General features: G+C 42.1%; 1 protein-coding gene across 1 annotated transcript in view; it reads left to right on the top strand.

Moving 5' to 3' along the window:
- Positions 1-27,190, top strand: part of insrb (insulin receptor b) — a 109,840-nt gene that overhangs the window by 20,423 nt on the left and 62,227 nt on the right. Inside the window, exon 2 of the mRNA XM_084065738.1 lies at positions 3,387-3,935. Within this exon, the coding sequence (XP_083921864.1) occupies positions 3,387-3,935 (549 nt within the window). The remainder of the gene's footprint in view (positions 1-3,386; positions 3,936-27,190) is intronic.

A 27,190-nucleotide genomic window follows, 5' to 3' on the forward strand; every position in this document is an offset into this window, starting at 1 on the left:
TCGTCCGTCTGGCTCATTTCAATGTGAAGACAAAACGCATATGTTATTGTTATGAAGTCGTAAAGTTTTAGTCTTTGTAGTACGTGTACATGAACGAATATCTCCAAAGTGGCAAGACTGTAGTTGACTGGGATGTCATCAAGTGACAGTTTATGGAGTCGTTCTATTAGAGGTAGATTTTGTTGACACTTGCAGCAAGCCTGGTCATTTTCAGGTGAAGGGGATGAGGGTACATAATGTGTTTGAGGACAGAATGGTAAGCTAAGCTTACTAAGCTAAATGTTGTGTAAAACACTCAAATAAATATACATAATTTCAGCTACTTCTCACAAATATTGGCTGAACTGTCCAATATTCATGGAATAAAATGTATGCATTTTTTTTTACTTACAAAATGAAACAAAATATATTGGGCTTGAAAGGCCTGAAATGGCTTTGTTTTTTGTACATGTTCCTTATTCTGTGCTTTGAGCCCTTTTAATGAGTTTGTTAGTGAGAAGTTGCTGTGTGCTTGATGGTGCTTACTTGTTGCTATGGAGAGCTGTTGCCGTTTTTATGATGTTTGTCCAATTATGTCTATAGGGATGTGATGCAACCAAGGCTCTTCTATTCGAGACCTTACTATTGTCTTCCGATAGCTGTCTAAAACTGAAATCCACCTTGACACAAACACACAAGAAGAGGTTATGTACACACACATGCACACAGTCTATTTGGATAGCCGGTAGGCTATGCGCTGTCCATTGTAAAGCTGAACAAACGAACAGCGAGGATCGTACTTGGCCTCGCACCAAGTACCGATGAGTACAATCAATAGCCAGGATTTAATATCTCACTTGGTCTATTTTCTTCCGTAGTTGGAAATTGTGTCACCATGTCAAATGAGACCAATCTTATATCAACACATCTACCTACGCAGGGAAATCACATGGTTTCTTCACTCTTTACGTAAGGTGTCCTATACTGTGAATACGATTATTTTATAAGGACATTTCCTAATGTAGGCTTATTAGGTTTATTTTAGCTAAACCAGGGCTATACGTTTTTCACCGTCAAGTTTACAGGGGCCAAGCCATAAAAGAAAACTCAATATCTGTACTTGAGCTCCAGAAGTGGGGTTTCTCCTTTAAAATGTGAGTAATGCTACTGATATCCATTATTGCTTCCCACTGGCACCTGCAATGAAACCATTGTAACAGTATAACATTAACCTTGCACACAGTCTGACATAGAATAGACCTTTGAATAGCCCCAGCCAGGCCGATTATCAACAGAGGTCTTATCCTGTTAGTAAACAACGTGGGCTTATTTGGCAATCTAGCCACCACAGACATCGCTGGCTCTTCAAAGAAGACCGTTTCATTGATGTGCTGTTGGTCAGCATTTGTACCTGGATGGATTGTTGACATGTTTTGCTTGTTAACCATTAACACAATGATAAGTTAATGGGTAGCTAACGCCAACAGGATGATGAGGGTCATCAACTGATTTATGGGAAGTCACAACTTTGTTTTTTGTAAAGGTGCACATACATAAGCCTACTTGTTGGGATTGTGTGTATTTTTGTGTCACTGCCATTGATTGGAGGCATAAGATAAAATGTAGAACAGTAGAATACTGCTGTCCTTTGCAATAACAAGGCTCGCTGACCCACCATTTACTGTTCTGCCTCTTCCTGTTACTCAACATACTCATTTCACCATTTTACTTTTTCAGACTGAACTATTATCATTCAGTGTGTTATTATGCATTGTTGGAACTGGTCTTCATTTATGAATGACCAGCAGAGTACATCTCTCTTCATAAGTTAAAGGTGGTGATATTTTTTAGTTTAAACAAAAACATTTTTGTTCAAAAGTTAAAGCTCTATATTCTGATGGTAATCATTGCTATAGAGTATTTGTTCAGTAACAGGGGTCTCTCTGTCTCTCCTGCTCTTTAGTAAACGGAAAATACATTTTGAGGTGGGCCACCAATTACATCCAATTAGGAGAGGGAACCCATTTATCAGCTTCAATTTTATAGTCATCCACTTCCAATTTTGTCTGCTTATTTTTTCACTTCCAATTTCACTTGTTTATACTGTATCCTGTATGAGTTCTTTCTCCTATTTTGATCAAATTGGTATCCAGACCTTGCATTTTATTTTCAGTTTACTAAAGAGCTGGAGAGATGGGGAAGCCCCCTTACTGGACAAACACTTGTAGCATTAATTACTATCGAAATATACAGCTATTTAACACTTTATTTTAACAAAAAGGAAATCCCTTTAAGTTATTTCCCTCTGAAAGTAGAAATGCTAATCATAGCTGTTACATATTCTCACTCCCCGTATTAGATTTGATGAAAAGTGATCAATTTGGTTGGCTCTCCATTGAGTTGACAACAGGATGAATTACAAAGCTGGATAATTCATCTCTGGATCCTGCTTCATTCTCCAGTGATGATGGGTGACATATTGACTTGTGCAGTGTACAGAGCACTGTTCCTTCACCCACCCCTTGATACCCGATAGAGCGGAGAATTGTATCGTATTGTTATTAGTACCCTGCCACAGTAGCAGCATGCCTGTTCTCTCTGCACATCTCTTACTGTAAGTAGCTGCCCTCTAATGAATTCTCTGCTTCTGGTGTGGGTGTGTGGGGAGGGGAGGGGAGGGGGGTCATGTGTCATGTGTGCAAGCGTGCAGCCCGATTATGAATGAGCAGAGAGAAACAGTTTGCTTGCAGGCTTTTATTTCAACCATTTCCTGTCTCTTTCATTCAGATGAGACAGTGCCATACAATAATTTCCTCTCTGGGGAAATACCATTGAAGCCTATGAAGAGAGGGAGAGAGAGACAGAGAAAGTGCTAGCTTGCGGCAAGTCAGATTGTCAAGGGGACTGAGAGGGAGGCTGCATTTGTGAATGGATCTGCTCTACTTAATGCAAATCACCAGTGGTTTCATGGCTGAGATGGGAAAGAGAAGGACCCATTGATGTCAATATCCGGTTGTTTTATTACAGTAGCAAAGTGACTCTTTTTTCCTGCTACTAGGCCCCATTCAACACCATGTTACTTTAGTCACACAGTGATCTGTTCTGGTTGTTGTATTGTGCTCAAACGATAAATCCTACTTAACAGTATACATGGTTGGTGTTGATGATGGTGGAGATGTTCCTTTTAAGGGGCGGCCGTAGCTTAGTGGGTAGAGAGGGGCCGTCTGGTAATCAGAAGGTCACTGCTGAAACGTGTCTGTATATATTTATGTACAGTATATACTATAGTGCATACAGTAACGCACCAAAAAAAAAACAGAGGGACTGCTTTACTTAATTATTCATCTCTCTCTCTCTCTCTCTCTCTCTTTTGTTTGTTTGTATTCTTCCCTCTCTCCTACTACCAGTCTGCCCAAGTAAGGACATCCGGAACAACGTGACCAACCTCCAGTCACTGGAGAACTGCACCATCATCGAGGGCCACCTGAAGATCCTGCTCATGTTCAAGACCAAGCCCGAGGACTTCCGTGGCCTCAGCTACCCCAACCTGCGGGTTGTGACCGACTACCTGCTGCTGTTCCGCGTCTACGGCCTGGAGAGTCTCACCGAGCTCTTCCCCAACCTGACGGTGATCCGCGGCAACAACCTGTTCTTCAACTACGCCCTGGTGCTGTTTGAGATGCTGCAGCTGAAAGAGCTGGGCCTGTACAACCTCATGAACATCACCCGCGGCGCCGTGAGGATCGAGAAGAACCCCGACCTCTGCTACCTCTCCACGCTGGACTGGTCCAAGATCTCGGACACGGTGGAGGACAACTACATCGTGGCCAACAAGAATGACAGGGAGTGTGGAGACGTGTGTCCCGGCACTGCCCAGGGACAGACAACGTGCCAACAGAACACCATCAATGGACACTTCCGCGGACGCTGCTGGACGCAGAATCACTGCCAGAGAAGTAAGTGTGTCTATATATGTATATGTATGTGTTTAAGTGGGTCTGGTGAGAGAGAATAAGAAATCATACCATGTGCATACATTGTATACATTTTACTGTACACAATGTAGGTGCCATTTTCCTCCATAAATAATGTAATATTTCTCCTGGCATTTAAACTCATGTAACTACTGTAATGTGGAGGAAATTAAGAACAGAATGTCATATATAGAGAGGCTCGGGCTATATTCAAAGCTGGTAGAAATGTCAATCCTTCCACATACGGAGGTGATAGCATAGCACTTTTCCTGAATCCATCACACTCTCGTGTTGTTAAGTGGCCCTTTGAGACACATAATAGAAATATGCACCGGAGATTTCTGAACCTGGAAATCAATTGGAACGACTGATGTTTTAGCTCCAAATGGCTTTTCTAATGATTTCTATGATGCGGGGGATGCTGAGGGTGTATAGTGGACATGCATACCCCGCCTCCTGATTAGTATTCACTGACTGGAGCATTGTGGGTAAGTGATTAGGGAGTAGGGAGAAAGACTCATCTGCATTGTAAAACAGCAAAGGTCCCCCATTGTCAGGTTGATATAGGGTAAAAATGAAAAGGGGAGTTATGCTTAATTATGCTCCATCACACGATGGCGTTGCGCATCCGCGCTGCATTATGAGCTTGTAGACCGGTTATTTTTGCACGCAACGCCATCGTGCAACAAATTATAAATCGGGCTTAAAGAATAGAGAACAGAGGGAGTGAGCGAACCATGGAGATTGTTTTGAGGGAGAGAGCAAGAGACAGATGAATATGATTTATAGCAGTGCGCTTTGTTTGTTATAAATCATCGTTTTATATCCCTGGTTTAAAAAAAGAACTGTGGGTTGGTTTAGTGCTGTTGCCAGCCAGTGGGTCAGTCAGTCAGTCAGTCAGTCACCAAGTCAGTCGGTCAGTCTTTCCTCTCCTACCGTAAACACACAGAATAGCTTCTATTGTAAGACACACAGAGAGAATGGTTATTATTTTTTGAAAGCGATTATAGCTTGTGTTGTTTTTTCTCTGTCTGTGTGTCTGACTGAGAGGCTAGCGTTCAAAGCATAATGACCTCGGCCATGTTTATACTCGAACATTGACTGCTACAGCCCACATATTATGTTGGCTCCTCGATTTTCTGCCAGGCCTCACTGTCGGGAAAGTGCAACATAGGAAATGTCTCAGTCTCCACCAAGCTGTCCTGGAATCTGACAATTTGTTGCGCAAAGTTCAGTGTTTTTAATTACATAGCTCAGCTGTTGATAAAGACAGTTTTATTTTGTTTTTAGATTGTTTTTAATACACTTGACTAGTCATTCTGCGAAATGAAAAAAGTGAGTCCACACACACAGTTGAGAAACAAAGTGAGTGTGTGTTTGTCTCTGTCCCTTTGCTTGGAAAAGGCCAGGGGAGCAGGTATGATGCTGTGATCCCATGTCATGTGATAGGCACTAGATTAGTCAAGTGCTGTGTGTCCGAGCAGGAGCCATTTCTAGAACATGATGCAATGCTTCGCTCTCCCTGCCATGAGGTGTGTGTGTGTGTGTGTGTGTGTGTGTGTGTGTGTGTGTGTGTGTGTGTGTGTGTGTGTGTGTGTGTGTGTGTGTGTGTGTGTGTGTGTGTGTGTGTGTGTGTGTGTGTGTGTGTGTGTGTGTGTGTGTGTGTGTGTGTGTGTGTGTGTGTGTGTGTGTGTGGTGTCAATTGCACTTACTGTAAATGTATTTGTGTGTTTGATATGTGCACTTAGCGTCCTCAGTAGAGGTGAGAGCTCCAGTTCCATAACTTCTGTACAGAGTACAGACTTGTTTAACGCATTAAGACCTGAGGCTGATTCTACAAATGCCTTTTAAATTAGTAGTTCTCAAACTTTTTCGCACCATGGACCCCTAAAATTATATGTATTTTGCCGTGGACCCCCCCCCCCCCCCATCTGAAAATGTTTTTGCCAGGGACCCCCAGAAGAGAAGATTTTGTTTTAAAAATTCTAAATTATTCACATTTTTTCCAAACAGTTTCAATATTTTCCGCAGCGCGACATGAAGTGACGCACTGTGAGCTTGTATATCTGCTATTTTTGAGAACCACTGTTCTAAATCCTAAGAGTTTTCTGAAAAATGTATGTTGCTATATGTAAAATGAAATAAAAAATCTAAAATGACACTGCGAGAGAAAGAGCAGCATAGGGAAAGCATCTGTCTGTCTCTCTCTCATCCTCTCTCTCTCTCTCTATCAGCCATTACTTCCCGAAGCACGGTTCTTACTCCTGCTCCAGCCAAACTCCACTATTGCTAAAACTTCACATGATATGCTACCACTCTGCAGCTTCCGTTTCTTACTAGTTCAGTTTACAACAGCACAACTACTATACTACTACGATTACACTACTACTAATAAATATAAATCATAAACTAATCATTGTCATTAATTACTTGAGCCTGACCGATATATAGGTTTGGCTGATATATCTGCCATTATTTCTTTTGCTTATTTATACAGGTGAAAATCCCTTTGAGATCAAGATCTCTTTATATCTTTCTACATATTTAATTTTTCAAAAATAGCAGATCTACTATCTCGATAAAATAAAGTTGTGTATTTCATAAATGTTTGCTTGTTCATTGTGTAGTTAAAATTAATTATTAATATATTGACGTTTATATTTAAAAAATATATATGTTTTTTTCCCCTGATTTATTTGTTTGCTTATGAGTTAAATGTTCTCAAATAGAGACATTGGACCCAAAGATCTGGAATTGGCTCTATTGACCCATTAAGACCGGGAAAGCCTATACATTGTTATTCCTTTTTAAAACCGGGAAAGCATGAGGTCATTTTAGATATTGCTATGTATATAGCAACAGGAATTTTCTTTAATGTTTTGAATAAAAGATTTAAGATTTTCTGAAAACTTAGGTTAGGACTTTTTAGGTTAGGAAGGTGTTTTTAAAATCGGCCTCTTTGTAGCCTGTGTACACCTGTTGAGTGGTAACATTTCTCTGTGTACCTACTATAATCCACAGTGTGACGTAGTCTCATACCGTAGGCTACCCTAGATGTAATGTGAACCGCAGGAAAAGTGAAAATCTTGACTTCCTTCTACTGCTTATACAACGCTGTGCAGCAGAACACGTGTTGCGTGGTTGACTGGGGGAAACTATAGGATCTTTAATTAGGGCTTTAGTGAATGAAAACTTGTAGTTTACAAACACACGCTCACACACACACACACACACACACACACACACACACTCGCACATACACAAGATCAGGGTGGAGGAACATTAGATGGGGCATTAAAGTTTATACGTGAGTGGAAACTGTGGGGTTGTTTTTGTTGTGTTTTTAACAGGGTTCCAGTTGCCTGAGGTAAGAGCCAGGGGAGAGCCTGCATTCCTCTGATCCTACATGTGCCCCTAACTTGCAGGAAAACCACTCTGTGTGTGTGTGTTCTGGAAGTTGAATGTGTGTGTTCTGGAAGTTGAATTACCAAACCAACAAATGTCATATTTTACAGTGTAGGGGCAATCAAAGTAGCCTAGAAGAGAGACATGTATGAGGACTGACATTCATTGCCCACTTCTCTTTCTGCCATGCGCGTGTGTGTGCGCCTGTTTGTGGTGTATTCATGTAGAGCTATGCTGTGTTGGACCCGTAGGTCAGTGCATTTGCAGGTTCTGTCAAGAAAGAGAAGATAAACTGTTATTGTTCCCCGGAGGGAAATTCAGGTGTCATAGCAGCAACAGTAGCGAGAAAGAAACACAGGAGAGGTACATGTAAGAGTCAAGGATGGGGGACCGGGTGCAACAGTTAATTGAACAAGTTGGTTTGATCGATTACAAAACATAATTGATTTCAATAAAATAATTGATTTTCAAAAAAGTATCAAATGGGACTTTAAAAAAATCTATTTGATTTTTTTTACTTTGATTTGTTATAAAAAATTTAGTTGTAAAAAAAAAGCGCTTCTTGATTATTCAAAAGTAATTGATAGAATAATCACTAAGAAGATAATCCATAGTTGCAGCCCTAGTCAAGAACCCATTGAAGATACATAAGATTAGAAATACAGATGAAATACTAAGCAGCTGGCCCTACAAGTGCTCTCAGGCAGCAATTTCCCAGCTTTTACAAGCTGTCACAAGTCACTTTGGTTTTGTTGCCTGATTGAATGTTGCTGCTCTCTGGCTTTTCATTTGGACAGTAGAAGGGTAATAGTGCATTGTGATTGAGGTGTGGTTCGTAGAGCTTACCCATGTTAGAACTGCTGAGAAGCTAGTAAACCTAATTAAACAATTCATGATAATCTCTCTGCTTCCGAAAATATGTTTTTATTTAATGTTTTTTGATTAGATAATCAATGACTTGTCATCAGTCTGAATGATCATCTGTCAATCAGTGACTTTGTCGCAGTAGAAGTTCATAAATATGTGTCATGCATTTTGCATGGATCCTCTAATTCTAGTGGTAATATATTCACCAAAGATGAGATAACTTGAAAGCAATGGTGACACAAGGGTTAGAGGAGTGGTGTCAAACTCATTTTGGGTCACAGGCCTGATTGGGCAAGAGTCGACTCCATCGGATAAAAATAAAATCATATAGGCCTAATTTTATTATTGACTGGTGCGTGAAGCCTATCTTTTGGAGAATGAGGTCAGGTAGGTACTGGACAGTGACCAACAGAATGAAAACAATTGTCTCATGATGAGAGGGTCACGCCCCTTCAACGCACAGGCACTTGACAATCAGTTATTCTCAGAAAGGGACGTAAAACCATATATACTTACCCCAGGGGTAGGCCCCTTCCTTTTCTCTTTATACGCCAAATCTTCTCTGAAAATAGCCGATATAGAATGCATCGCAAAGTTCATGGATTGTTCTTTGTTCATGTGGTTACATCTTTGGACTGAGACTTTAAAACTAATCCTCATGTAGCTTAGTTTGTCTGAATTCATGGCCGTTTGTGTTCATGAAAATGAACGCACTAGAGTGGTGATGAAAAATGTATTGTTGTCAAATCAGTATCACGTATTAGGTTCGACAAATGGCATGCGAGGGCGTCCCCCTGGCTGGCCGAGGGGCAAAATATGTAGCCACAACACCTGTTTGGGTTTGAATTCCTCTCACGGCCTTTGTCATCCTTTCTTTCAAGGTTGTCTTTTCTTCTTTACTCTCCACTGCGCTATGCTGCCCCCAAATAAAGCAGAACACCTGAAATGTTTTAAAAATACATTTCAGCCTTAACCATGGTGCGCTGCTTACATTGTAAAAGTGTTAGTTTAACTCTGATTTTACCGTCTATCAATGAAGTTGGGAGTTATTCTCTCAGGTTGGGTTGAAAGGGAGAGAGGTAAGGGGGGGGGGGGGTTAGCACGAGAGCTACTTTCCTTTTCTATTGGAGAACAGGAATGAAGGCCACCTCTACAGTACTGTACATCCCTAGCAACAGTTGCCAAGTCGGAGCTCGGGTGGGCACATGCAGCGTGTGTACACCACTGATACCTGCTGCTGATAAGAGAGACCGGATAGGTTGGCATGCATATGTGTACTATCCTCCCCCACACACACATACACACGCACGCACGCACGCGCACACACGCTTGTGTACATGAAGCAGGCAATATGAGTATTGTATATTGTGCCAACTTACGTTGGCATGGAAAAATACAGTATACCTGAGTAGAAGGAGACCAACATTTTCTTCACTGTCTTTTGTTCCTGTGCAATTCAGCTCATATCACAGTGTGATTCAGGTTTGACTTTTTCAAGTTTTTATTTTGAGGCGAATGTAGTTACTCTCCTGCACTACCTGCCCCACAAATGTGACCGCACAGTAAAGGTGAACTCCAGCTAACTTATAAATCCAACGCCAGTTAGACATTGGATGAAAGGAGCAGAGATTTGTTTTTTTTTAAGGAATTACATCTGGAGAGAGGAGGATTGAAGTTTTGGAGAGCGCGTCTGAGAAATGGGGATAAACCAAAAGAAGGAGCGAATACTAGATTCACACATGAGACAAAGATGATACCATTTTTATTTTTTTTGAAGATGAAAGAAATGGAGAGAGATGGTAAGGAAGTGCAAGGATTACATTCAAAGATGAGGAAGAAAGAGCCATAGTGAGAGCCAGCAAACAGCAGATCTGCTGTTTGGATAAGGCTCTATCTTCTGCTGCGGCATGGCACACTCTGTCCTCTGTAGAGAGAGAGGCTTGTTCAGCCTCACAGACACCAGCCAGCTACGCCACGCTTGCACAACACACACACACACACACACACACACACACACACACACACACACACACACACACACACACACACACACACACACACACACACACACACACACACACATAGAGTAAGCTTTTCAGGTCAAAGTTCACCTTGCTTTGGCTTGGGTGCTCTGTTGTTGGCTCCCATTGTTTTTCAAAAACGCGTGTACACACACACTCGCTCGCTCGCTCGCTCTCTCACACACACACACACACACACACACACACACACACACACACACACACACACACACACACACACACACACACACACACACACACACTCTATAGTCACCAGTTCTGTCAGAGAGAACCCATTGTTCCTGTGGCTTTTGTCACTGTGAGGTGAGGTTGTGTGTGACTGGGTGTACATGTGCATTTATATGTGGTGGGGGTGTGTGTGCGCATGCGTATGTAAACCCATGGGCTATGTGCTGGCCTTTACAGTTGAAGTTTGAAACCACCAGTGTTAAGTCTGTATGTCTTTAGAGAGTGAAGAGCCTGGCTATCAGGTCACATGGATAATCACCTTCTCCTTTGACTCTATCAGACCCATCGTTGCTTAACTCTGCCCTCTACAGCTGCATTCCCTTCTTGCCCAGTGGTACTCATAGCCTTGATGCTTTCTGGGTTTTAGGCAGGATATGAATTTAATAGATAACAATTACATTTATTGCAGTTTTCAAATACAAATGATTGCAAACTTACCTGTTCACTGAACACTGTAGTCACAAAACTAAGTTACTATACTCTGTTAGAAATACATGCTTGCCATTCAAGTCACAATAACAGAAGAAGTGGTTGTCATTTGTGATCAATCAGTGTTACCATTGGCATTATCTTACCATACCATACCATACACAGTGAAATGTGGGAGAACAGAGTGAAAAAAGACGAGATTCTGGGAAGTTCATAAAGAAAGGGAGTGAGCGAGGAAGAATTTAGAGAAAGAGAGTGGGGTGGAGTTGGGGCTGGACAAAACAAACAGAGCAAAACCAACATGGCGGAGCATTTCAAGTGCGTCTCCCAGCTCCAACCAGGTACACACACAAAAACACACAAACACATGTTATAGACAGAGAGAGAGAGAGAGGTGGAGTGTTAGAGGAGCTCAACGGAGTGTGCAACAGGTCAGCACCCGAAACAAAACTAAAACAATGAGCCTCATGCATCAAACTTTTTCTAAAATGTCTCTTATATTTCTTAATTGTCTGTTAAGAAAATAAGAAGTCAACTGCGGATGCACCAAACAGTTCTTAACATCCTAAATTTGCTCTCACCCAGGTGTGATATATGTATATGATGAATCCCACTAGATCTTAAATTGGAGAGGCATCTTTGAAGGGCAATCTTTGAAGGTCCAGATCCGAATCTCCGAATCCAGTCCAGGTCTTATTCTTAATTGAAATAGTAAAATGAAGTTGACATTTTTCTGAAGAAAAACTAAGTTGTAATTGGGATCAATGGACCAACAGTACTTCTTTTACACTGTGAATTTAATAATCCAATCTTAATAATTACTCAATCAATTACTTTATTTTATTAGATGACATTCATGAGTTTCATGTTTCTCAAATTTTAAACTTTAGGGGAGTCAGGAGTTGCAAACAAAATCTGGGAACTGTGAAAATGTGTTATTTTTCTCTGTAAGAGTGTTCTCGACCACTCTTGAAATTTGCTCTTGAGAAAAGAGCAAAAATAAGAAAACATTGCGGAATCCCATAAACTAACAAAAGTAAAAATATGGATAAGAACAAGAATAAAAGGAAATATATTCTTATATTGCTTCCTGCATGAGGCCAAATGTCTACCCTCTCTCTCCCTCTCTCATACTCTCTCTCATGTCTTTTTTTCTGTCACTCCTTGTGTCTGTAATGAGAAGAAAATGAAAGAGTTTTCCTCAGGCCGCTGTTCGTAATTAGCCATTTACTGCTAAATGACATGGAGAGCACGTGTGTGCACACACACACACACACACACACACACACACACACACACACACACACACACACACACACACACACACACACACACACACACACACACACACACACACACACACACACTTGTTGTAGTTCAACAAGATGGAAAGCAGCATGCCATTAAAAATAAATAAAATAAATACAAAAAATGTCTATTTCTAATATCGGGGGGAAAAAGTACATACACAACACACATGCTGTATATTTAAGCATTACCTCACTCTTTGAGTTCGTCAGTTTAGTCTTTACGTAGATCTGCCTGTCATCCATAACCATATCTGTTACTCACATCTTGCAAAATGTTATTGATTGCTATTTGAAGATGTCATTTTATAAGTACACCATTTGATGGCCCGTGTCATTAGTTTAATGGGGTTCACTTCTTTTATCGCCATTATACTCGAGTGTATGGCCACGGACACGTGTGTGCCTGCCCAGTGAAGTTCTTAGACCTGACATCAGCTCTTAGAATGTCTACCCCTCCCATTCTCTCTCTCGCCCACCCTCCTCTCCCCTTCCATCCACGTCCATGTTACATGTCTTCAGCGCTGTGTGGCGAGGTTTGGTTTCTGGGCCACTTGAACTCTGACCCAGATGCTTTTCCTGTGAGAGAAGAAGACGTAGGCTAGAAATGCTATCCTAGTTGTCTTCTCCATAACTGGAATGAACATAGCAGAGCTGCCTGGAAACAACACCATGACATGTTGATATACAGTTGAGTCGGGCATAAACAGTACAGCCCCATTTGTACTGTACCAAAAAAAGCAGATCTACAAGCAAAAATAAGATCTAAATGCTCACAACAACGCATCGCAGTGTGCTTGTAGATTGATGTATTTTCACTAAATTAAGCATAAGAGATACAGATTTGTTGATGATCTGTATCATTGTGTCATTGTTATGCTATGTTGATGAATTGAATACATAGGACCACAATGGACTTTTTTGTGTTGTCCTTTTAGCCTGAATGTCTGACTGTACTGTATTCAATCAATCAAAAAGAACGGATCCGCTGACATCCCGTATATTAAGAATCCTCGTCTTGTTTGTGTGGTGCGCCTGCAATGAATATCAGCTAGACGTTTGAATTCTATCATGTACGCCATATAGGCTAATGGTGTGTGTGTGTGTGTGTGTGTGTGTGTGTGTGTGTGTGTGTGTGTGTGTGTGTGTGTGTGTGTGTGTGTGTGTGTGTGTGTGTGTGTGTGTGTGTGTGTGTGTGTGTGTGTGTGTGTGTGTGTGTGTGTTTGCTTTCATTCATACACACACGTATGCGAGTGTGACAGTGGCACGTGACCTTCGGTCCGACGTGAGAGACGAGGACAGGAAGTGGGAGGGCCCCTGGGGGGACAGCTGTTACGCATCAATTCACACCAGGGTTGGGGTCAATTCGAGCAGTTGAGGAAGTGCATTTTCCTCTCCAACAAGCTAAAGCTGGGAGTCGTCATGCCTTAAAACAACACTTGATGCCTACTTTATACACTCCATCGTACGGCGGTGCGACACATTGTGTAAGCTTGTAGATCTGCTATTTTAAGTTTAAATCAGGCTTTTGCTGACTCCAGTTTGTGAAGACATTGAGTGTGGAAGCCTCTACCATGACTATTATCACTATTATTTTGTTGCTGTCGGGCAGAAACCTATTTTTCGTAAATGAACCTACTTTGTCATGCAACAGTGTCGCGATGCGTCACGTTGTGAGCTTGTAGATCTCCTATTTGTGCTATAAGAAAAAGTGAATGGGTGTGTGGGCTTTATAAATATTGAACAAATGAAAAGTATTAACAACAGATTGTGACTAAATCATAACTACATTGGATCCATTGGAACACAGGTTCCTTTTCCCATTTTCTGAAAAGTAATAGTTTTGCACATACAAAGTTCCCACCCGGCAGCGATGATTTGAAGTGCTGTTTCTACTTTTATATTATGAATTGATTTGGAGTTCCAAGTGAATCCATCCCTATGCACTCACTCACACACAGAAAGATAGAGAGAGAGAGAGAGGGATGACATGCTGTATGTTCTCATCTTTCTTTCATTCATTACTATAGACGCTGGCAGCCACTTCTTTGATGCTGTCCATTTGTGATAGTTTAAGCATTTCCCTGGTGGCTTGCCTTACACACACACACACACACACACACACACACACACACACACACACACACACACACACACACACACACACACACACACACACACACACACACACAGACGCTCGCCTGTGTTTGAATTACCATGAATATCTTATGAGGGACAGGGAGCAAGAGAGGAAGAGAAACAAACAGAGAGAGAGGGAGAGATGGAGAGATAAACATGGAGCAGTGGTAATCACACTCTCGCGTGTGCCTTCCTTCCTGCCAGTTTGCATCCTTGTCAGATAATCCAAATTACCTATCATTTATGTGAGTGTGCATGCAGAAGTGTGTGTATGTGCATGCAGGATGGTGTGTATGTGCATGCAGGATGGTGTGTATGTGCATGCAGGATTGTGTGTGTGTGTGTGTGTGTGTGTGTGTGTGTGTGTGTGTGTGTGTGTGTGTGTGTGTGTGTGTGTGTGTGTGTGTGTGTGTGTGTGTGTGTGTGTGTGTGTGTGTGTGTGTGTGTGTGTGCATGCATGCATGCGTGGAACCTCATAGAGATGCACATATTACGGCTGCAACTATTGATCATTTTCTTAGCGATTATTTTGTACTTTTTTGATTAATCAAATAAGCGAGTGTATTTACATGAATTATTTTAATATGCGTATATCAACAAATGGACTTGAAAGAACTACATTGACTAGTCTGATTTTATATTTCGCCGTACAACTGTTTCGTGCCAAAATAGCTTTTTTTGACGATTTATTTTTACATTCACCTAATGAATAATGCTTTTTTTTAAATAATAATTAGTTGATGAATCGATTAGTTCCATTTAACTGTTGCATACACGCAGTGCATGTATCCGTGTATGTTTCAAGCTCTATTGGAAGCATCCAGGTGCTGTACTAAGAGCTGTGTGATGGTGTGTGAGTATGTTTTCCTAAGTTACTGTGTTCTACTTACCTGTGTCTGTGCTCCACTTAACTGTGTGTGTGTGTGTGTGTGTGTGTGTGTGTGTGTGTGTGTGTGTGTGTGTGTGTGTGTGTGTGCATGTGTGTGTGCATACATGCATGCATGCGCTACTCTGCTCTGTTCTGCTTTGCTCTGCTCTCTGCATGGCCCATTCATTCACTAGTGTGCAGTAGGGAGCAGGCAGTGCTAGCCCGGACCCCCAGGGGATCTGGAACACTCTTCTCTCCTCTCTCCTCCAGCTTATCAATGGATTGGCACTCCCACACACTGCTCTGCATAGAACCCACACACACACACACACACACACACACACACACACACACACACACACACACACACACACACACACACACACACACACACACACACACACACACACACACACACACACACACACACACACACACACACACAGGTGAAACAATACACACGTGTTTGCACTCTGTTGCACCATAACATTCTTATGCTGCATAATGCATGCATATACAGTATGTGTGTATAAGGTGTACACACATGCAGTGTGCATACAAACCAAGCTAAGTGGAGCGCACAGACACTGCTAGGCGCTGGCTGGTTTAGCGGAAGGCAGGGGATTGATTGGCTACTGGGAGGGATTTGAGCAGCCTATAGAGTGTACTATACAGACTGGATGGGGTTCTCTGAGGATACCAGTATATGATGCATGGGCACCATTGCTGTCGTGTGTGTGTGTGTGTGTGTGTGTGTGTGTGTGTGTGTGTGTGTGTGTGTGTGTGTGTGTGTGTGTGTGTGTGTGTGTGTGTGTGTGTGTGTGTGTGTGTGTGTGTGTGTGTGTGTGTGTGTGTGTGTGTGTGCGTGCGTGCGGTTTTGTCGTGGGAGGTATTTTGAATGCACATTTAAGAGACTGAGAAATATGTTCCATATCGGTTAATGCAGGAGCAGGTCTCCTGCTAATCTCCTTCCTTTAGAATGATGTTTCTTACATTTTAGCACAGGCAAGCACTGAGAGGAAACTGCTGTCCTAATGAATGAGGTTGATGCTTTGATTCCATTATTGCTCTGCTTGTGTACATGCTTGTGTGTGTGGAGTACACATTTGTGTGTGCATGCGAGTGCATATCCCTCCCTTTATCTGTGTGTGTGTGTGTGTGAGAGATATGCTGTTTGTATTATTGTTAATGGGAGGTGTTGCGGAAAACGTGTTGGCAGTTACATGGTTGTTGCAGCCTGAGCTGACAGAAAGGGCTTCCTCATTACTTCCTGCCTTTGTCCCAAACACTTCCTGCTGCTGTGCTCTATGACCGGGATCTGAGGGAGGCTGGCGTGTGTAAAAGATATATATTATAAACAAAGAAAACGTTATAAACGTAGTGGTTAGACCAGTGGTTCTCTGTATTTTGGCTTGCCGCCCCTCAAAACAGACGAGCATTTTTTCGCATGTGGAATAGTGAACTTTGACACAAAATTATTTCAAAACGTAGTTTTATGTTATTTTATGTTAACTTCATTTATTATATTTCACTGGTGTAGTTGCAGAAGCTTAAATCGATAAAAACGGTACAAAAAACTGTACAAAATACAAATTGTAGCAGTGTCTTAATCCGATCTGTAAGACTGGGATTGGAGACAATCAAGGCAGATTTGAATTGATTAATATTAAGGATGTGTGGCTAGCAGACTATTAAACGGTGCTGCTGCCCCTGCTAATCGTTTACTAAATACTAGTCCTTCAAACTATTATTTATCATAATAATTGTATTATTACACCAGAGTGGATGATGGCTGTCAGAATGTTTGCTGCAGCGTACTTTTCATTCTGGGTTTTCATGTGAGAAAGACATTGATTTCCTAATTGTTGTCAGATATTAGACCATTTTGCAGAACTTTCTTTTTGCATGCATTTTTGGTAGGATGACAATGAAGCATAGTTGCAAAAAACTACTTTTCTGTGCCATTTAAAATAAGATTTGGTTATTTGAATATTATTAAGCATTTCCAAATGGATTTTATATCTCTCAATACATTTTCCTGATGATGTTTGGCCAAATAGATTGAAATATGTTCCGTTTTGGCAGTTTTCTGAGTGTTTCGTAAATTTTGTCATTTAGTATGTAAAAAAACTTCCCACTGCGCACCTCCTTATTGTAATGCCGTGGCTGCCTGACAAAAACAAAAAAACACACATATTTGGCCAGAATTCCCCACTGCATAAATTGCAACAGCTGAACAGTAAATACAAATATCTGCCTTGCTACTGCAAGTTGTGGGTAATCTTTTTATATGACAGCTGACTAGATGGAGTGCAATGGGCTAAAATATACAATGATGATGAGTCATCATCTGTTTTTACGTCTGGAGACACCTGTCCAGGACAGGCTTCAGACGCGCCGCCTCAGGAGACTTGGCTCAGATCTGAACCCATTTGATTTTATTTATTTGATTTGCACAACAGTTATATAAATATAAGCATAACATGATAGCTCTTTCCATGGGAAAGTTTACAGTATTAGTTGTTGTGCCGGTGAGGTAAGAAACCCTAGGGGGGCTTATGCGAGTGCCTCACCGTTTACATTACCTATAAATTGATTAAAGACAGAAAAAACGTCTGTGATCTATAAACATAAGATAAAGAAAAATAAAATTAGAGACTGGGCAGAAGAGACAAAACCAAAAGAAAACGATTGGAACAAAGCAAAGACATGATACTACTATATAGCTACAGTATGTGAAAATAATAAAGGCATTTTAATGATGAGCGTAAAAAACATTAATGATCAATACCAATTATGGATGTGCGCAGCAACTAATTTTGCAGATGTTTGAACAATTTTTCAACCGACTAGTAAGAAATGAAGGGTACAATAAATAAAAAATAAAATCTATAAAAGCCATTTGTAAACAATCATCTCTGACCAATATCTTATCAACTGTTTCAATGTTTCTACCTTTGCATCTGTAAAGTAGCTGCAAAGCTTGGACCAAAACAAACTATCAAAACAGAGATGTCTTGAAATATTTTAATTGCAGACATTTAGATTTAGACAGTTCCAGAACAAGCAAGCCATATTTGAAAAATATTTTTGGATGATTTAATGATTGACAATGAACGTAGTCCCAACAGCCAATTCTAACATCTGCATCGCGAGTGTTTTGAAAGGCATGAAGTGATATCTTGCCTAAATTGGATTTACAACATAACTCACTCGGACAACAGACCGCACAGGGCCGCGCATGCACGAAACACACCAATTGTAATATAGGATGTAGGTCTGACACCTCCAGGCTTAGAACTGTGGAGGGAAACAACAACGGTTAGACCTTTCACTGACACCAGAACGGCAGAGAGGGAGGAAGGATTGCATAACATCATGTTTGTGTGTGTGGGGGGGATGGGGATTGTTGTCAAGTGTTTGTCCAGATCAGATGACTGCCCGCTCCCCATTCTGTAAACCACTCTCATGCACCCCCCCCCACACACACACACACACACACTCATACACATACACATACACAAACAGAAGGCATATGGCTGTAGGTTGACCAATAGTTTCCTTGTGCTACTGTTGTGCCAACATGTTTGCCAGCGTTCACCTGTCGTGGGACCAACGGCATCAAACTTAACATGGCAGCCAGTAGCATAGTACTCCCAGTCCCCTCATGTGTCTGTTGGCAACACAAACACTACTGGAGTGGGCGTGTGTGCTGGTTACACACCACTGCTGTTGCTTGGTATTTATTTTCCTTACTAGTCACCACAGTCACTTTTGTAACGGTGCATGCGCAGTGACATATTTGTGTGTCTCTGTTAATATTGGAGGTGTAAAACAGTGGTTCTCAGCCTTTTTAATTTGATGGACCCCAGTTTCGGCTCCAATTTTGTCTGCTCACTTATTCGTTTCATCATTTCAAATGTAATTTCATCGTGTACCCTGTATGAGTTCTTTCTCCTGATTGGATGAAATTGGTATCCCGAAGTGAATATGTATTTTCTGTTTTCTGAAGCGTTGGCGGAGATGGCGAGACCGCTGTTACTAAACAAACACTCTATAGCAATGGTTACTATCAGACTATAGAGATATTTAACACTTATTTTGACAAATGAATAAATACATCACTTACACCACCACTTACACCAGTGGTTTTCAAAGTGTGGTCCGAGGGCTGCAGGGGATCCTGGAGGCTCACAAAATGAGGAACAGAATGACTTTTCAGAGCATGGGTTTAACCACTCATTTCAAATAGCTGATCTACAAGTTCACAACGCGACAATTTTGAAAATGTTTTAACAAAAAAGAAATTTCTCTTATGGGGGTACTTGGGACATTTTTCTCTTTGCCAAAAATAGCAAAAATAGGGATGCTGGGTCGCTCACATGCTCTTGCGATCTCTGCCCACCGCGTTGGTAAAGAGCTTAACATAGGCCGTAAGCATGGCGGGTATGTACTGTATTTTGGGACATCTGATGCTCATGCTTCAGCAAATACTTGGAATTTCATTGGTGGCTTTGAGGCGGTGTGACGGCTCGGATGAAGGGGTCGGGTCGGAAGGCTCAGACATTTGGAATTCTCAGGAATTCTCTCATTACATCACCCACTTCCGGGGAAAGCGACAGCACAGAGGGGTCTTTCCCATGTAACTTTTATGCAACAATCTCATCAGGATTTCCAACAATTGCTTTCCTGTTCATTTGTAGAGATTAAGCAGAAATATTATTTAAAATCCAATTGCATGGATGTTTTTGTTGTTGTTTAGTTCTAATAGGAGATTGTGGTTAATAATTTCTGTTAAGAAGTTTTTTTTGTTCCTGAAGACATTCCGAATTAGGCATAATGGAAATTCATACAACTGACTGAAAAGGCTGGCTATAAAGCAAAAATATCGTTGTTTTGATTATAAATGTCTGAATTCTGGTGAAATTCACCTGACGTGACTTTGATTCATTGCCCTCAAAGAACTCGTCATTCAGAATACTGCTCTTCAGCTCAAATCCTTTTCCACAAGTTTCTACCAAGAACCAAGCCACAGAGAATACACAGTTCTTTTCCAGAATGTGTGCTTTTTCCCTGAATCTGCTTTAACAGGTTCTCTATGGCAGCCTACACAGAATGTGTTAGATCACGGGTTTTCACCTGATTATGAACCAGGGACCACCACCCTGACTGAGAATCAATCTGGGGACCACTGTTGTGTTGGGAGGGGGGGATATGGGCGTGGTGTGGGGGAAAAAGCTTGAAATTAAATAATGACTGTTAAGGCCTTAATTTAATTTGTTAATTCGAGGTGAATTAAATCAAGCCCTTTAACAGTCATTATTTAACTGAGATATGCTAGTGGTCCAGAGCTCAGAAAAGATTGAGAACCACTGATCCATGCCTTTCCCATGGTTGCCCTTATTCTGTTCTCTTCTTGCAACATATATACAGTATGAGCAAACACATGCGGTTGATATGGGCGCATTTCTTGCTAATGATGACTGAACCAGGTAAACAGTTTCCCTTGAAATTCTAACTCCCATTTCTGTGGAAGTTCTTGACATCCGACTTCCAAGTAACTGACAACATTGATGCGTCATCATACATCATACTGTTTCTCAACTAGTGGTCGATAAAATAAAATATAATACAAATCTTCACTTTCCTACATTACTAAATGCATGGTCAGGGACCACATGCAATACCTTCACGGACCACCAGTGGTCCACGGACCACCAGTTGAAAACCCATGTGTTAGATTGTCTGGGAATGGAACGTAATTCCCATTAACCCTTTAAATCCGGTAACGCATCTGTCATTTTGATTTCCTTTGGCTATTAAAAAATAGCAGATATACAAGCTATATATATATATAAGTGTATATTATATACGAATTGTGATTTGAGTTTCTAAAATATTTTGTTCCAGGGACCCCCAGAAGCAAAGATTTGAGTTATGAATTGAGTTATTAAAAAAAATATATATATTCAAAGATTTGCACACATTTTCAAGATTTTTCAAAAATGGCAGATCTACAAGCTCATTGCGCGGCACTCTGCACTATGAGCTTGTAGATCTACTATTTTTGAATAGCCAAAGAAATCTAAAGTAACACAGTTGCGTTCCCGGACTGAATGGGGTAAAAGGTTTTGATGGTAGCCACCCCCCAGGAGATCATAACGGTACTGTTCAGGGCCATCTATTTAAGGTGGTACTCGTGACATTGGGCTTGAATGGGTGTTGGTGGGACAAAATTGGGAGAATGTGACCCCGCATTGACCTGTGTAGGTCAGGGGTGACTGAGGAGGGGGACTAGAGGAAAAGGTGGTCACAGGCCTTTTCCTATGGCCATATAGCTACAGGGCAGCTAGGCACGCACGCAAACACACACGCACGCACGCACGCACGCACGCACGCACGCACGCACGCACGCACGCACGCACGCACGCACACACACACACACACACACACACACACACACACACACACACACACACACACACACACACACACACACACACACACACACACACACACACACACACACACACACACATGCACATTCCAAGAGAGCTCACCAAGACGGCAAGTACCAACATGGAACAAAGACGTACTGGTATGTGCGTGTGAGGACGCATGTGTGTGTGTCTGGAGTGCGTGTTTACCCTTCAGACAAAGGGATAATGCTAACTTTTTCCCCCCTATTTTTTTGTTTTGTTATCCTTGTCTCTGTTCTTTACTTCCCTTGGTCCTCCTCTTAGCCTCCACCTTTATTGTTCTCCTCCTCCTTAGGCTCTGCTCTTCTCTCCTCTTTTCTCTGTTCCTCTCTGCTTATGTTTTCTGTGTGTATTTTGTTGTAGTGTTAATTCTTTAAGATCGGGAAATCATCTATGCTCGTTGTGTCGCGCTATGAGCTTGTATATCTGCTATTTTTGAATAGCCAAAGAAATCTAAAAATGACACAGATGCGTTCCCGGTTTGAAATGGTTAATCCAACCAATCCAATCGCAGTGTTTCATCCGAAGAACTCCACTCTATCCACTACTGTAGTTATAACCTACTGTATGGCATACCTACAACTGCAATCCAACCTCCTCCCTCCCCCTTATAGACATCCTTTGAGGGGATTCCAGGTGATGTGCAGCGTGATACGGGGTTAATGAGTTCTCCACTTCTCTCTTGACGGTTTTTCTAAAAGCGAGATCACCTGGCTCCAGGTGATCTCGCTTAAGCTGTGTCATCTCATAAAAGAAACGAGAATCTCGTGAATTCAGGTGGTGGTGTTTTTGTAAGCATCTTGTGACATCGTCTGACATTGTCTGTGCACCGATTGGCTGTTCGAAGCGCTAATATGCAAAGCAGGTGCATTCCACAGCCGCAAATGGCACACATTTCTCTCGCTGTCTCTCCCCCGAAGTTGTGGCGCATTTGACATTTGCCAGCGGCAGGGACAAGGGGGAGAAATACATACGAGTGGTTTCACTCGCTCCGGGCAACATTCTACACTGTGTGTGTAGAAGACTTTCTGAGTCTTAGTCAAAACCAAGAAGAAGCTACGAGCCACTGGCATCTCAGAGTTTCATCTCCAAGCGGTCGTCCCGATCATCTTAACAGAGCTTTTACTCGAAGCAGAGGTTTCCACCTTTTATCACTGGATAAAAAAGGAGGCTACTTCTTCCCAGAACATCTTTTCCCCCCGTCTTTTCTCTCTTTTCCATTACCTCTCTCTCCTTAGGCTGTGTCCTGGGCTTCACTCACTGTTGTCATGAAACACTCTAGAGCCATTTTATTTCTGCACTGCCTTTCTCTTTCTCTCCGGATCGTACCGGAGAGGTGCTGTAAACATAAAGAAGGCAGTAAAAACATTAGGCCCTGTAAAGTGACTCGCCCCGGACCTTTGCCGTCTCCTTGTTCTTCCTGATGACTGGTACTGAAGCTGCGCAACGTTGTTATGAATGTTATGATAACCCTCTCAGAAGTAAAGCCATGTCCTGCCTCGTAACACCAGAGTGGTGATATAGTTACAAGACCACTGTAAAAATGCCTTTGGATTTTCCTGGCTCATCTCTCTCTCTCTCTCTCTCTCTCTCTCTCTCTCTCTCTCTCTCTCTCTCTCTCTCTCTTCGCTTTCTCTTTCTCTCTCTTTCTCTCTCTCTGTCTGAAGTTTGTCTCGTCCAGTAGTGGAATAGTGTTGTATTGTGTTTTCAGTGGTGGAAAAAGTACTCAAATGTTTTACTTAAGTAAAAGTATCAATACTGCAATGTAGAAGTACTCCGTTACAAGTAAAAGTCCGGAATTAAAAATGTACTTGAGTAGTAGTAGAAAAGTATTGGTATCAAAATGTACTTAAAGTAACAAAAGTAAAAATACCAAATGTTTGAAAATAGCAGATCTACAAGCTCACAATGCGTCGCAATGCGACGCGTTGTGAGCTTGTTGATCGGCTATTTTCAAATAGCCTATGTATAAAATAGGACTAAAGTGGTTAATGTATGTTTTATAATGTAATAATTTATATATAATTTTATATTAAAAGTAACTATAGTAAATAATTGTAGTGGAGTAAAAGTACAATATTTGCCTCTGAGATGTAGTGGAGTAGAAGTAAAAGTATAGACAATTGCAAATACTCCAGTAAAGTAAAAGTACCTCAAAATTGTACTTAAGTACAGTACTTGAGTAAATGTATTTACCGGTAGTTACTTTACACCACTGTGTGTTTTAATATTTTCCCCTGTGTGTTCCACATCTCCTGTGCTCCTCTTTTGACAATGCTTTGGCCCCTCTGACCCTCCCGAGGAGTAATTAGACCTTATCATTGCATCATCTGCTCCGCGGGTTTTCCTGCATCTGGAAAACCTCAGAAACTGCTAAAACGGTGGGATCAGAAACACGGATGAGTAGTTGTCTGTCTGTCTCTCTCTCTTTGCCTGTCTATCTCTATCTCTCCGTTTCTCTACTCTGCCGTCGCTCCACCTTATGTCAGAGATCCTCCCTCTGTACTTTGCAATCCCTCCCCTCTTTTTCCCCCTCCGTGGCTCTTTTCCTTTGCTTTATGCTCTCTGTCCCATTCCCCCCCTCTCCCTCTCCCTCTCTTCCCTCGCTCACTGTGGTATGCAGACATGCAGGAATTTCTGGGCCTCAAAATGATAGACCAAACTTGTCAGCCCTGGCTCCCGTTACTAAAGATGGCCGCCTTGGAAGTGTGTGGGCCTGTGATTGGTGCATGTCTGAGTTTCTCGCCGCGCGATTGGCCCAGAGCTTGTTTGTCCACAGCTGAAGCGTGGCTGGCAGAGGCGTGGATTCCAGTGTTTTTGTTTGTGTAAGATGGAGTTTTCTGAGTGTGTTTGTGAGTGCTCTCTCTCTCTCTCTCCTTCTCTCTCTCTCTCTGTGTGTGAGAGAGAATGAGGGGTGTGTCACTGCAAGCACCACTCCACCCAGCTTAGGTAAAGTGAGAGAGCAGCTTAGAGTGGAAGACAAGGGGGTTCAGATGTATGTAAAGAAAGAGAGGTGTGTGTGTGTTTGTGTGTGTGTGTGTGAGGAGAGATCGCGCCCCTCTCTAATGTAAACTCTAGTGGCCCTTATCAAGGCTTCTGATTAGCATCTGGAGACACACACACACACACACACACACACACAGCGACAGATGCACAGTAGCTCTTATCTCTGCTATGGACCAACTCTGAATGAGTCCCTACACTGTGGTGTGTGTGTGTGTGTGTGTGGGCGCGTGCGGGCGCGTGGGCACCAGTTCTCAGCTTGCCAGTAGTTGTAGTTTTATACTGCACGCACCCGTGATTTAGCATCCCTGTCTAATTCATTAAGAATCGGAATCAGCTTTATTGTCATATCACAGGTTTACTGGTGCAAAGTGAAATTCTTTTTTTCTCTAATAACTAAAGCATGACCGATTATATCAGTTTGGCTGATATGTATCAGCCATTATTTGGCTGTTGTGACGACATCGATATCGGCAATTATGCAGCCAATGTTTTCAAATTAGTTCTTTACACTTCAACCTGGTGTCCCTATTTTGGGCATGTCATTAAATCTCAAGATTTTCAATAGTTTTTCACTGTGAGCTAGTTTGGCTAGTTTTGAAAAAAGAAAGAAAATAAAGTTACATTTCTGTGTGTATTTTATATAGCTTGCTTAAACCACGGCCACGTCACTCTGACTCAGACATAACCATAAACAAACCCCATACACACCCATAAATAGGCATGTCACTATGACTCCGACGTAACCATGAACAAACCCGACATGCCCATACAGTATATAGGCTTATATGGAGATCTGGTTGTAAATCTGTTTTTCAAAAATGATAATGATTTTTTTCTTTTACAAAATATCATTCAAAACATTGGTAATCGGTGGTCTAGGACTCGCCAAAATCGGGGCTGGCATCTGACCCAAAAATCTGGCATGTGCTGGGCTCTACTAATAATCATTCCGAGTTCCTCCCACTCCCGTTACTGACTGCATCTCACGTTGCAGCTGCTAATTGCTTAACTGAGACCCTCTCTGTATGTGACGTAGGCCATGACATGGGTATTGTAATTGCTCGCCAGTTCCAATGGTGCCACTACATTCCACAAGACATTGCATGAAGTCTTAGAGAGTAAAGGCGCGCAGTGTGCCAGCAGCACTTTATCCACGCCGTCTGTGTTACAGAACAGTCACTGGGTTGTAGGGTGCAGTAGAGATGTCAGAATGGCATCCATCCGCACACAGTTCTCAAGCGTCCATGGCTGACAACAACAGCAAGGACAACAATGGTGACAATGGAATTGTGTCAGGCAAGGACATTTCAGTTTCTTTATTTGGAAGCTGACATAGATCAGATATGCTGGGAGGGACTGCCAGCCTGTGACAGATGGGTCTACACACAGAGAGGTGAGCCTGGCCCAGGTAGGACACGGTGGACCAAGTGGAACGGAAGATGTAAGCCTGGTTAGTTATGCCAGCTATGGTGTCATTACATTATGTGTTTAGAGAATAGAACATTGTAAATATTTCAGTTAATTGCCCCCCCCCCCCCTCCCCCCCACCAAACATTATAGTTGAAAATCTAGTGCTTGTTATAGCATATGAGGCAGTCTCTCCAGACTGTGTGTGTGTGTGTGTGTGTGTGTGTGTGTGCGTGTGCGTGCGCGTGCGTTGGTGGCACCGGGCAGAATGACGTTCAGCCCGGCTAATATTTAGCGTGCCTGGGCTGCTGCCTTCGAGCAGCATGTGTCTGAGCCTCTGGCCTCCGTGACGGCATTATTGTAACTAAAAAAGGCTCTGCTCCACAGTCCACACTCAGCCTGTCAGCCAGACATTCTGCTCTCTGCTCCACACACACACACGCACACACACACACACACACACACACACACACACACACACATACACACACAGATACTGTACACACTTGATACCGATATACACATACGCACAGAGACCACTTTCTCTCCATCGTGTCATTGGGTTTGTGTTTTGTTGTTCCCTCGCATACCAACCATATTGTACATGCGGCGGGGGTCTGGGACTGAGGTGTGTGTGTGTGTGTGTGTGTGTGTGTGTGTGTGTGTATGAGCGTGTGCTTAGCTCTAAAAACATCTGACTAATCCATGTGTGGTTTCCATCAATGATTGGAGAGGAATTTTGTCGTCATGTGCTGTTGGTTTTCCAATTTTAGTTCCTCTGTGTTTACTAACATCTGACCAAAATGACTCTGAATTTGGGTTAATAAGATAAAGTGGGCCCACAGTAGTTCTTGTGTGTGTGCGTGCGTGTGTGTGCGTGTGCGTGCGTGCGTCCACACCTGCACACGGCACACATGTGACCTGGTATGCATGTGCATACAGTACAGTATACATGTGACCCAGGAGATTCACATCAATCACGAGGGAGGAGCAGGCAGACATTAGGAGACATATTATGACAGCGATACTGAGCGGAGGCCTCTGGCTGATACACACAGGC

The sequence above is a fragment of the Gymnoscopelus microlampas genome (genome assembly GCF_963454915.1).
Source record: "Gymnoscopelus microlampas genome assembly, chromosome: 9".
NCBI lineage: Eukaryota > Metazoa > Chordata > Actinopteri > Myctophiformes > Myctophidae > Gymnoscopelus > Gymnoscopelus microlampas.